The 13,261-nt window shown below is 54.4% G+C and overlaps 1 protein-coding gene across 1 annotated transcript; it reads right to left on the reverse strand.

The window, feature by feature from the left end:
* Positions 1-314: 314 nt before the first annotated feature.
* COPS8 (COP9 signalosome subunit 8) lies at positions 315-10,318 on the reverse strand. The gene is made up of 8 exons (XM_066280965.1): positions 10,125-10,318; positions 9,076-9,146; positions 7,888-7,936; positions 6,621-6,753; positions 4,574-4,681; positions 3,659-3,721; positions 2,842-2,889; positions 315-1,261 (listed from the first exon to the last, which is right to left on the reverse strand). The coding sequence occupies exons 1-8, from the start codon at positions 10,200-10,202 to the stop codon at positions 1,182-1,184; spliced, it is 630 nt and encodes a 209-aa protein (XP_066137062.1). The 5' UTR covers positions 10,203-10,318; the 3' UTR covers positions 315-1,181.
* Positions 10,319-13,261: the final 2,943 nt, after the last annotated feature.

A 13,261-nucleotide genomic window follows, 5' to 3' on the forward strand; every position in this document is an offset into this window, starting at 1 on the left:
AACAGCCTCGCTGACATCTGAGGGCTCCCCTGGGAGGCACCTTGATTTCACGGGCTGTGAGCACGTGGCCCCTCAGCCGTGGCTCTTAGCTTAACCTGCAGGAACTCAGACACGAGCCATGTTCTCAAAGCCGCAGAGGCAAAGTGAAATGCTGGAAACAGATCCCTTAAGATGAGTGAAAACATGAATCACGTCATTACCACTTTCTAGGTCATTTCATTTTAATTAAGAAACTCCTGCTTTGAGAGACAATGACAAACTAGAAAACCAGGACGGTGAAATTTCTAGGAGCCACCTCAGATGAAACACAAGAACTCAGTTAAATATTTATTGAACAAATGCAAAACAAATGAACCAGGGCACGTCTGAACCTGAAGCTACAACACACACCTTCAAACACGGGAGGGCTGTCCCACAAACGGGACTTGTGCAGCATTTCCGAGACAGACCCTGAACCGAGGGACAGACACCAGTGGCCACCAGGCTGCAGCGCAGGTGTAGTGTCACTGATCTCCACACGTGTCCCCCGCTCCCGGGAGGAAACGGCCGGCTCGGTGCTGCCACCAGGGGAAGTCAGTCCCGTTCCCACGCAGCCCCCCCCCCCTGCTGCAAGGGGTGCACCTGCGCCCAGTGGGGTCCGCAGCCAGGGTCTCTCAGGAGTCCATCTGCTCCTCAGCCGATCTCGGCGTCCTGTTGGTGACTCACAGGCCAGGAGAGGGCATGCTCCCCGGAGGCCGCGTCGGATCGCCCCCAATGCAGACACCGCCCCGGGGACAGTGCTCCTCACATCCCAGATGAGCCTGCGACTGAGCCGGTGGTCCGGACGGGAGCGTGCGGGGCGCGGGGTGGGGCAAGTGCCACCAAGCACTGCGCTGCATGAGAGGCGGCCCAATGGCCCCGGGAGACTGCGGGGCCCCCAGGGTGAGCCGCCTCGGCCACTGCTCAGCACGACAGTCAGGGACAAGGACGTATGGCAGGCCTTACATCACAGGCTCAGTGCGGGTGCTCAGGTGCCAGTCCACCCAGTAAACTGAAGACACACTGCACACTCGTTGGGGGCCGGGGCTGACGGGACCGGGAGCTACGCTGTCGGGGGACAGGGCACTGGGCATGCCATCTGGGGCGAGGCGGACAGGACCGGGAGTCGGGCGCACCGTCGGGGGCCAGGAGCTGGGCGCACGTCAGTTCTCGAGGAAAGCCACGTAGTCAGTGAGCCTGGCCAGCTGCTGCTCGTTGGGGATCGGCGGGACCGGGGCGGGCTCTGCGTACAAGAGACCAGAGTCAGTATCCAGTGTCGCACTTAAGTCAGGCACCCGCCCCCAACAGCGTTGACAGTCAGTGCACTTTCCCAGAACTGCCCGATTTTACACAGTGGTGATAAACAAGCCAACAGGTCTCAAACTCTCATGCGCAGTCCCCAGGCTGGGGGTAAAGCCATGTCGCTGGCCATGTGACATCCCTTTGAAGAGAGCACAGCCAGTGACGGAGAGACCACACCGACGTGGCATTCAGTTCTAAGGATGATCACTGAGTGCTATGCTGGCCACAGGTCCTGCTCTAGGGGACCATCGCACTGTCCCCGGACAACACACAGCGCCCACCATCAGTGGGCTCCACTCCTGCGCTCAGCGAGCACGTGTCAGCCTGCGTGCTGCGGGGCTGACTAAGGAGGCCCCAGGGGGCCCGGCACTCCAGGTGGGCTCCACTCCTGCGCTCAGCGAGCACGTGTCAGCCTGCGTGCTGCCGGGCTGACTAAGGAGGCCCCAGGGGGCCCGGCACTCCAGGTGAGCTCCACTCCTGCGCTCAGCGAGCACGTGTCAGCCTGCGTGCTGTGGGGCTGACTAAGGAGGCCCCAGGGGGCCCGGGGGCAGGCACTCCAGGTGGGCTCCACTCCTGCGCTCAGCGAGCACGTGTCAGCCTGCGTGCTGCCGGGCTGACTAAGGAGGCCCCAGGGGGCCCGGCACTCCAGGTGAGCTCCACTCCTGCGCTCAGCGAGCACGTGTCAGCCTGCGTGCTGCGGGGCTGACTAAGGAGGCCCCAGGGGGCCCGGCACTCCAGGTGGGCTCCACTCCTGCGCTCAGCGAGCACGTGTCAGCCTGCGTGCTGCCGGGCTGACTAAGGAGGCCCCAGGGGGCCCGGCACTCCAGGTGGGCTCCACTCCTGCGCTCAGCGAGCACGTGTCAGCCTGCGTGCTGTGGGGCTGACTAAGGAGGCCCCAGGGGGCCCGGGGGCAGGCACTCCAGGTGGGCTCCACTCCTGCGCTCAGCGAGCACGTGTCAGCCTGCGTGCTGCCGGGCTGACTAAGGAGGCCCCAGGGGGCCCGGCACTCCAGGTGAGCTCCACTCCTGCGCTCAGCGAGCACGTGTCAGCCTGCGTGCTGCGGGGCTGACTAAGGAGGCCCCAGGGGGCCCGGCACTCCAGGTGGGCTCCACTCCTGCGCTCAGCGAGCACGTGTCAGCCTGCGTGCTGCCGGGCTGACTAAGGAGGCCCCAGGGGGCCCGGCACTCCAGGTGGGCTCCACTCCTGCGCTCAGCGAGCACGTGTCAGCCTGCGTGCTGCCGGGCTGACTAAGGAGGCCCCAGGGGGCCCGGCACTCCAGGTGGGCTCCACTCCTGCGCTCAGCGAGCATGTGTCAGCCTGCGTGCTGCGGGGCTGACTAAGGAGGCCCCAGGGGGCCCCGGGGCAGGCACTCCAGGTGAGCTGAGGGAACCCACCGGCCATGCTTGTAACCAGGTGCATCGTTACAGACACTGAGTAAAGAATTTACTCTCTTTACAAGGTTAGAACTAAGAAAAATACACAGCAAACGAAACATTTCAATGGACACATGGAACTCCGTACCTGATAAAGGAATACACCTGTTAAAGGAGACATCCAGGGCTCCTGCAACTGAATGAGCAGAACGTCAGGTTCACAGGGGTCATTGTAAAGGACTTTCACACTCGGCCTGTGTTTTCACTGCAGTAGGCGTCCCGGCCACTGCCGTCGCAGCAGAGAGAACACTGTGCTGTTCGGTAGTCTCTCCTCCCCGCACTGGCCGGGGCACGCGCGCCCCGCCCCCCCCCCAATGCACGCACGGCGTCTGGGCAACGAGGCCTGGGGGCGGGGGAAGGCATATGCGCTGGGGGGGTCGGCGGCCGTGGACGTGGGCGTGGATCCCGGCTCTGAGGACCGGACAGGAGAGGCCCCTGGTGGGCAGAAGGAACCACCAGGCGGGACAGAGCCGGCCGCCCGGAGGAGGGTGGGGTGTGAGCTCAGACCAGACAGAGCCCACGGACACGAAGCCCCGGCAGGAAGAGCAGGCCACGCGGAAGGCAGTGGAGGTCTGGTCTAGAGGAGTCTATGTGTCTGCAGCTCAAGAGGAACGCGGTTCTGAGTGCTCAGCAGACACGGAGGAGGAGCAGCATCAGAAAGGGCTCCACACACAGAAGGGGAGATGAACACTTTGTAAAAATTAGGTTGTAACAGGAGTTATGAAACACCCCTATCAAATAGGTTTTCACACATTTTTAATTAGGGTAAAACTGGATGACTTTAACACACAAGGAATGTCCGTCTGGCCGGCCCAGCAGATCGTCACAGGGAATGACAGACGTCCGCCCGCCACAGGGAAGCGCGGGCCGCCCAGCCCTGCAGACGGGGCAAGAGCGCCACCTACCTGGCTTCTTGGGCATGACCATCCTCGTGGTGGAGTCGGCTTGCCATCCTTGTTCTAATATACCTAAAAACGTGTATTTAACACAAAGATGAAGAAATAACTGAAAAGTGTACATTCTCACTTGCTGTCAAAAGTCGTTACTTGTACCAGAGACCCGGCCCACGCAGTGTGGCCCGTCACGTGTCCCCTGAGAGGACGCTGTGTGCTGGCTGCTCTTACCCGACATCAGGCCACCGTCCGGCAGCGCCCTGAGGGGGGACTTACAGCCACGACTGAACACGTGTAAACTGAAGCTCAGGCGTTTCTAGGGACTCGGCCAAGGGCACACCGCAACAGGGGGGTGGCCCACGATTCTGCCCAGTATGAACGGGGTACAGAATTTATTAGGTAACAAATTATAGGACAATTTCAAAAGAAGAGTCAAGTAAGTAAACGTTCGTACGAGTAAGGAGCGATGAACCTGAGGGCGTTCGTTAACCTGCTCCCCTGGGAGGTTTAGGTACAGGGCCTGGCGGGCGCCCCGTCTGGCGGGAGAACGAGCGTCAGACACTGCAGGACGGGTGCAGGCGCACGTGCTCACGATGGTTCCCCAGGGCGAGACGCAAGGGCACCTGCCGTGCAGTCTCCCGGGTCAGGGCATCGGTAAGAGATGACCGGGACAGAACAGGCTCGAGCGGGACTCTGGGAGCATGAACGGGACTGTAAGGGAGGGCCGCAAGGTCAGTCTCTCTCTGACTCAGGCGGAACTGTCCGCGCACTGGCTGTGAGGCGTCCCCACCGCGCTGGACCCGGGCAGCCTGCGGCCGCGGCCTGCTGCCGGCTGGGCGGCGCGCTGCACGCCGCTCTCTAAGGAACACACACACAGTCACACCTCCACGTCCCACCGCCCTTGAAGTCACCAGAGGCCGACAGTACCTTTCACAGCCTCTTCCACGGGGAGCCCGACGAAGGCTGCGAAGTCGTCGGCGATGATGGAGCTGTACGCCTGGGAGACCAGGGCGAAGGCTCGTCGCCGCGTCGCCTCTGGGGGAGAGGGGGGAGGCAGTGAGTGACCAGAGGGCCAATGTTTGAAAAATGCGTAACAAAATGACATTCCTGTCCCTGTCTAGATCTTACAAGCAGGACTTGATCAAATCAGAGACGTCTGCTCTTACAGACACGAGTCCAGCGGGTAGGAGGTGCCCCAACACCGCAGAACAAACACATTTCTCATCTTCCCTCTTAGAAAAAGAAACCTTTCTCAGACAACAGTGCAAAGTACAGACAGAAGTGAGCTCATGTACACAAGACTGAAAGCCTGCGAATATCTCCTCGAACCACACGTACGTGCTTGCAATGTAAGCTTTTCACCAGCTCTTTGATGTTAGTGACAGACAGTGAATGGGGCAGAAAACACGCACTGTGCCACCAGCCGTCTGTGGAGGGTCCAGCCAGGGTCCCGCCAGGGCGGCAGGACAAGCCTGGGCACAGAGCACTGCCCTCACTGTCCAGTCGCCCGCACTGCTGACTTCACCCAGGTTCAGATCCTGAAGTCCAGCCCCGAATGCCAGAACTTAACAGGCAGGGCTGCCAACAGTTCCAGCAACCATTTAATTCTAGGTTGGAACACCCTCCTCCCTGGAGGGGACAAGAGGACTCTTCCCAGGTTCCCACCCTGAGTAACTCGGGAAGGACAGACAGCACGTGGACGGCAGGAGGGGAGCCCGGTGGCCGGTCCTCCTGTCGGGGGCTCCTTTAGTGCTGGCAGAGCCCCGCCCGCCCTGCCCGCCTGCTGACATGCTTGGGACAGGCTCCGGGTCTCATTTCCCAGTTAACAGGCAGGTGCACACGTCGGGAAATGGCCCCGGAACACACTGGGAGCACCCTCTGCTCCTGGGACATCCCTAACCACCACACTGACCCTCGCCCCCCAACAAGCCCCAGGCCCCGACTCCCTGGCTGTGCCCAACACACCCTCCCATCTGCCCCCCACTCTCCCAGGCCTGTCGCCCTGCCCACAACGCCCACACCCTCCGCAATCCCTGCAGTGAGTAGGGAGACCTGGGCCTTCATCCTGCCTCTGACCCTGCAGGCCCACACAGGAAAAGGCACATGGCCTAAGTCCTCAGCCTGTAACCACCGGACTGACCGGATCTACGAAAGCCCACTCCCACGTGGGAAGAGGGAGGCTGTTTCCTGTGCAGAAGTCTGGGGGCCCCCTCTGCACAGGGCAGCCCATCCCATCTCCTCCCTCCCCCACCGCCAGCCCCACCCTCCACCCCCAGCCTCAGTTAGGGCATGTGCCCCTGGTGAGTCACTCCTATTCTTCCCTTTTCCATGCCAGGAGCACGGTGACCCCCTGGCAGCAGTCCTCACCACTGCTCCCCCACAAAGCCATGCCCCCCCCCAGTGATGAGCTCAGTTCCCGCTGGCAGGCTCCCCCGAGCCGGAAGGGGATAGGAGGCACGTTCTGACCCCAGAGACAAGGCTGCTGTGAGGAGTGCGGGCGTCACGACACAGACTACTGCGTGAACTGGCAAGAGTGAGCCAGGAAGATGAGAGGAGGCAAGACAGAGGCAGAGACGAGTGTCCCTGTGTGGCAGCGGGCTCGTGACTGGATCGACTGGCTAGGAAATCCAGAAGCTGGAGACAGCACCCATCGGCGGCTGCAGTCCAGAGCCCCACGTGCAGCCTCTAAGAAGTCTGAACCCTACCTCGAACTTATCAGGGTATCGCAATATTGCATTTCTGTAGCAAAAACCCCTGACAAGAGCATTTCAGTCTAGAATTAAATGAAAACACTGTGGCCCTGAGCCATCGACTAATCACAGCAACGGAAGATGAAGCCATGGGCCTCGGAGGGCTGTCCCGTCCACTTAGCAGACAGTCTGTTTTCAGAACACACCACACGGTCTTTTTACAGCACTGGACCACTGCGGGACAGGTCTGGTCTGGCTCAGAGCTGAACCGCAGCGGACACTACCTCTGAGCGCATCCATGATCGGCTGGACCGTCTCAGACCACTGGTGAGCGTTGATGGTCGTATAGATTCCGGGGAAATCTCTCTGCCAGATTCTCTGTCCCACTGACCAAATCCCCCCAAGTTCAGCGTTCGCCTGCAATAAACATCATCATTGCTGGGGGGACATCCACTCTACAGACTCATCAATAACAGTATCCTAAAGCATCATTCAACATTTTTAAAAGAGGTGTGGTTATTTTTCAGCTCAATACTATCAAAAAGGTGTTTAAATGTTGTGAACAGTAAAGCCTATTTATAGTTGATATGTTTTTATTATAATAGCAAATTAAGGCATGAGAATGCAGTCCAAAAATATTTCAGAATTAAATCTGAGATGACCTCAAACATTGTTTTTAAAAGATACATTGATATTTCATTAATACATAAATGCAACACACAGAATATATGTTATGGATACATACATAAAAATATATCACTTAGGACAAAAGAAATAGCAAAATGGCTAAGAACACTAGCTGCCGATCTAAGATGTCACATGCTGTCACCTCTGAGGACAAAGCTCCCACTAACATTCCTGAGACTGTGCACATAACCGAGGGTGTTCTTCATTCCAGCCACTGAAGCGGGAGGGACACTGACAGAGCAATGGGGACAGGGGAGAGGGTCAAAACAGTCCAGTGACCTGCTGACCAAAGGCGCCCAGGTGAGCTCCTGGTGCCGCTCGTGCACGCTCAGAAACTTCCCTCACATGCGCTCCAGACAGCGTGTCCCTTGAAAGGAAACATCCACTTCATTCCACTCTGGAGAAAACTTTTCAGAGGCGATTCAATCTACTCTCCCACACAGAATAAGAAACCTAAAATCTTACTTCACAGAAAGGATGTTAACGCTGTGAGTATTCATCACTGAGAATATTCTGATAAACGTTACCAGGTTCAAAATAAGTACCATAATAGGAAACTGCATAAGTCAGTTAAAAAACAATAAACACGGGACCTTTATCTGGCTGCTCAGCTGCTGACCTGGTTAAGTGACACGTACGTGAAAATATCCCAAGAAATCTGATCAGCAGGCGCTGAGCCTGGCTCTCTGTACCACCCAAGGGAAACGAGAATTTCTGATTAGAACTCAATGATCTACTATTAAACTCTACTACCAGTTTAATAACAATTCCTGTGACCCATATGGGAAAGAAAACAAACTTTTATGAGGTGGCCACTTAGACGAATGCCGTTACTGTATTAAAGCAATAAAACAGGTTACTCACAGATTTTATAGCTGGTGGTATTCTTTTCCAAAGGTATCTTGCATTATTCCTAATTTTAATCCCCCAGGAAAAAATAAGGAATTAAAAAATAATCATCTCAGTAATATTTTAAAAATTCTAGATCTTAATACAAACACACAGAAGTATATTTTTAAATACTCTCTATAATAGTGAAATTTAGTTTCATGTAAGTTCATCCAGTGAGTAGTTTTCCAGATTAAAAGACACTATTTTTACCAAAGGAATATTTTGCCATTTGTACCATATTTTTTTTCTTATTACTGATCCAGATCTTAAATTAACAGTGCAGCAAAAACACGATTTAAGTAGAACTGCCCAAATAACTGATCTGTAAAGACAAAGGCATATATTCAAGGCTCTGGCGTCCCTGGACAAACGCACAGCGCACAACTCTTCTGTCCCTGTCACGCCCCCTCCTCCTACCAGTGGCTACAGAGCCGCCTAAATAAACTTCAAGGTGGTTTTTACCAGTCTGGAAGCCAGAACTACAACAAATGTGAGATGACAAGGATTACAATTAATGTAACAGATAATTTATATGACATGTGTATTAAAAGTCTTGGATCAGTTTTTTAAAAGACACAAAAAAAGAGTTTAGAAGAATTGAAAACAAAATTGAACAGCAATCACTGATGAAGTGTAGAATGGAGGCTCCCTACTCCTCTGCAGTTACGCTTTCTGACTTTTCTTCAACCGTGTGAAGCAGGAACCACCGACAAAAATCTTTCAAGGTCTCTCACACATGTTGGTAACAAATTCCTCCTAGCTTTCTCAACCTTCCCTTTCAGCTTCTCTTGGTTTGTTAGTTACATGTGAAGCTAAGTAAATGCAGATCATAAAGTTTTATAGAAAAGACAAAAAAGAATGAAATAGAATGAAAAAGAATGAAAAGGTCAATAGAATGAAAGGAATTCACTGATACTGTGTTTCTCATAACAAATTGGGAGTTGTTTTTTTTTTTTTTTTTGAAGGTCTATGTAAAACAAGGGTATTTAAAAATAACTCAGCCTAATCATAAATTATGGTTCAATATGTGATGTAGTATCATCATAATAACAGGTCCAGCTCCCTGTGCCTGTGTTTTAGTGGTGACACTTCAGGACACACATAATTTCTGTGTAACCTGGAAGAACCCGCTGCTCTCAGCTTGAGGTAAGAAGCACTTACATGTCATTATGCAGCAGATACAGAGCTAGAAGCTGACCATACACCGGGGGCGTAGCAATTCCTCCAGGAGCCTAGAAGGCCAAAATGATAGAGAAAAAACCCCTCACTTACGCTTGTATTAAAACCCAGAGTATTAAGTTTTTACCTTCTGTTGTCATCAGCAGTTGCCTTTTCTCCCTCTGGAGAAACGGGACCCTCTCCCCTGTTCTCAAATTCTTTATATAAACCATCTTACTATTTTATAAGGAACAAGTGTTTCCAACCGATTCCTAAAGCATGACGAGTCTGCCCATTTTATCAGATACACCAAATGTCTTAAGTAAACGAGTATCGCACAGAAAAACACACCACACTGTGTGACAGACGTTTCTAACCTCATTTCAACTTGAATTCATTAAAAAAATAAAAATAAAAAGCCCCAGCTATGAAGTGTCTCCTAGCAAGCTGCTGGTCTGACTGCTGTCTCCTTTGGTTAACTTTTTAACGCGTGGTTTTTAAAGAAAGTGTCTCCCGAAGGAAAAACACCTCCCCTTTCTTTCACGGCTGCCTGATGTCACCTGCGCCTCGCGTCGAGGACAAGTCGGTAAGCTCCCGTGCTAACTAACGTGCTGAGACCAACCGGGGCGCTCTGAGCTGATGAAGGGGGCGCACTGGTCACACCCTCCCTGGTCTGCGTCTGTGCGTCTTGCACGCGCCTTGCACACGCCTTGCACACGGGGCAGGGGGTGGGGAAGGGAGATGCTGAGTCTAACGCGAGCAGCATATGGATGGAGGGTGCAAGGAGCAAAGGAGGACAGGGTTTTCGGGCTCACAGGCTGCAGACAGACAACAAACAGCTCCCGGCCGGTTTCCCGATCGCCGTTTCGGGGCGATCGGGCCCGGATCCCCGGCCTTCGGAACAGGCCGCAGCGACCGGGAGGCACAAGCGCAGCTCCCGCGTCCTCCAGGCGCCCCCCGTTCCTAAGGCCGCCCGGTTACCCGGGAGACCGACGCCGCCCGGGGCCACGGGGAGGACCCCGCCGAGTCTCCCCCCAGCGCGACGCGGTTACCTCGAGTTCCTGGTTCTCGCACTGATCCAGCAACTTTCTGAAACTAAAGGCACCTTCTGCCATCACGGCCACGGGCATCTTCCCAGCCGGTCCCTACGCCGCCGCCGCTGCCGCCGCACCTTCCCGAGAGCCAGACCCTTCGACGGTCCCTCGGGGGGGAGGAGGGGGGCGGGCGTCGTCGCGCCCGTGATGATGTAAAAGCTACCGTCGCCGCGTGTGCCCCTGCGCAGGCGCAACGTCGGTTCCGGCGCGCGTCGAAGGACGTCACGGCGACCGGCATGGGTCTGCCGGCGCTCTGGCCAGCGCTCTCGGTGCCTTGGAGGACTGGCACGGCCTCCTGGAAGATGCGCGCGTCCAGAACGAGGAAGGCTTATTAGGGCATAGTTGGGGGCTCTTCGGTGTCTTGTCTTGGGGGCTGAATACACACGCCAATGGAAAGATTCAAAACGGAGCTTTGGGTCGGCCCCAAACCTGTTCCTCCATCCCCCCTATCTCTATAAAGGGCCCCCCGGGGCCCTTCCACGTGGGGCACCGGCCTCCACGCCTGCCTGCCTGCCTCCCTCCCTCCGGGCGGCTCTGGCCGTGTTTCCTGAGACATCGGATCCTGTTCCTCTTCTCCAACCCCTGAACCCCGAAGTCCTCGCCGTCGCGTACCAGGAAGGCTTCGAGGCCTGCGCCCCCCGTGCGCGGCCGTGCGGTCTCCTCGGTTTGCAGCGCAGCGCTTCCCGCAGCCGCGTCGCACTGCGCATCCGTGTCCACGTGCCTGTGCCGCGCTCCCGGACCCCGGGAGAGGGGCTCAGCCCTCTCTGCCCATAACCTGAGAGCGCGCAGCAGAGCGAAAATACAAGACGCCTCTTGTTCAAAGAACGGGGTCTGGGAAGGGGGGTGCCCTTAAATGTACTAGAATGTAAATTGGTTTCTTTTATTTGCAGTCTCTCAGTTGTACCGAAGCGTTTTCACTCGCTGTTTACAGTATTCTAAATAGGGGACAGCAGAAAAATTTTAAATGACCAGCCAGGCTTCTTACCCTCCGTCTTCATATTGTGCAATGCCGGTTTTCAACACAGATATTGGTGCACTTAACTCACGAGGTGGAATCCCAGAAGTCACACCATTTGTATTAAATGCCTAATGCATGCGTGTGTGTTTTTCTTACCAGAACCATACAAATGTGGTACAAAACCAACGTTTAAATGTACCAGCCGGGCCAGGACCGGAAGGGAGACCACTTTCCCTTTCTTGCTATGGTCTCATTGTCAGCACAATCAAAGGAGTGTTTCAGCATGCCACCCGGAAGTAGGGAAGAAGATGAGAGGGTCCCTTGCCTGACCAGGCGGTGGCGCAGTGGATGGAGCATCGGACTGGGATGCGGAAGACACAGGTTCAAGACCCCGAGGTCGCCAGCTTGAGCCCAAGGTCTCTCTGGCTTGAGCAGGGGATTACTAGGTCTGCTGAAGGCCCCCAGTCAAGGCACATATGAGAAAGCAATCAATGAACAACTAAGGTGTCGCAATGCGCAATGAAAAACTGATGATTGATGCTTCTCATCTCTCTCCATTCTTGTCTGTCTATCCCTCTCTCTGACTCTGTCTCTGTAAAAAAAAAAAAAAAAAAAAAAAAAAAAAAGGCAGGAAATGATAGGGTCCCTTGGTTTTTAGTGTTTTTAGGACACCATTGTCTTCATTATGTATTGGAAGCAAGTTCAGGTCCTCAGGGCAGACGGACCCTCAGGGATGTCCCCCTCCTGCATAGCCAACTGTGGGCGAAACAGGGCCCGTGGCTGCCACTTTGAGCACCGCTGAGCAACCACCACTGGGGCTCCCCTGGGAAGTCTATCTACGTTTGTGATGTATTTTACACACTATATGAAATGACAGTGAGCATGCATATTGCATGTATCCCTTTGCTCACATGCAAAAGCTCCATTGCCCCAATGGGCTTTACTTACCACACACGAGCTCAAAGATAAAATTATTAAGAATTTGAAGACAGAGACAGCCTCACTGATTATAATATTTGCATAATGAAGAGTTACCATGTGGCAATCATATGTAGCAGTTTTTTTGTTTTTTTTTCGGTGGAACATTTAAAAATCACTACAGAAGTCTCTTAAAGAGTTGACAACATCAAATAGGACGGTACCAGTACAGCAGTAGCTGGTTTAACTAGAGAACAAAGCAACAAAGTTTCATCGGTTGTATGAAGAAGGACAGAAGACAAAGGGATTCTAAGATCCTTTGGCGTCAATCTGAGGAGCAGGGTTTTGAAGTTTCAGCATGTAATGATGGCTCCCGGCCCGTTTCAGGTAAAGAAAGATTTTGTGGGATCCACGCAGAGCTACGATCCTTGAGAGAGGAAAGGGATTATTTGTAAGCTTGGGCAGGCACTTGGGCCCAAGGTGAAAGGTGAGGGCTCTGATTAGTTGCTTCTTTGCTGAACGGAAGACCCCCGTGGGGCTTTGGAAAACCAATGACAGGGTAGAGCAGGGGTCCCCAAACTTTTTACACAGGGGGCCAGTTCACTGTCCCTCAGACCGTTGGAGGGCCGGACTACAAAAAAAAATTATGAACAAATCCCTATGCACACTGCACATATCTTATTTTAAAGTAAAAAAAACAAAACGGGAACAAATACAATATTTAAAATAAAGAACAAGTAAATTTAAATCAACAAACTGACCAGTATTTCAATGGGAACTAGGCTCCTCTCACTGACCACCCATGAAAGAGGTGCCCCTTCCGGAAGTGCGGTGGGGGCCGGATAAGTGGCCTCAGGGGGCCGCATGCAGCCTGCGGGCCGTAGTTTGGGGACCCCTGGGGTAGAGGTAGAGTTCGGGGTGTCACCGAGAGGGCCTCACTGTTCTTTAATAGACAGATGCAGGACTTTTAGAGTTGAAGCTGGAGCAGAAAAGGGGACAGAGACGGTCTGGGGGGAGAAGGGAAGGGCACTCGGGGTGTAGTGAATGGGGCAGTTGGGCCAGGCATGAGCGCCGGGCCTGGATGCAGAGTGGCCTTGAGGGGCCGAGGGGTGTGCAGGGACGGGCCGGCCGGCGTGCAGTGTGGAGTTATTACTGTGCTGTGCTGCGCCTGCCTTCCCCCCAAACTTTCCACAGCAGACAGGTGAAGTGGGGGGGGGGA

Source organism: Saccopteryx bilineata, chromosome 5, assembly GCF_036850765.1.
Source record: "Saccopteryx bilineata isolate mSacBil1 chromosome 5, mSacBil1_pri_phased_curated, whole genome shotgun sequence".
In the NCBI taxonomy this organism is placed as follows: domain Eukaryota; kingdom Metazoa; phylum Chordata; class Mammalia; order Chiroptera; family Emballonuridae; genus Saccopteryx; species Saccopteryx bilineata.

What these genes read in the sequence shown, in the direction of transcription:
- COPS8 (XM_066280965.1), bottom strand. Translation starts at nt 10,202, where the DNA reads ATGCCCGTGGCCGTGATGGCAGAAGGTGCCTTTAGTTTCAGAAAGTTG. An exon ending in GCGAGAACCAGGAACTCGAG is followed by an intron (nt 9,147 to 10,124) that starts GTAACCGCGTCG and finishes TTGGCCTTCTAG; the next exon opens with GCTCCTGGAGGAATTGCTAC. An exon ending in GATCATGGATGCGCTCAGAG is followed by an intron (nt 4,682 to 6,620) that starts GTAGTGTCCGCT and finishes CCTCTCCCCCAG; the next exon opens with AGGCGACGCGGCGACGAGCC.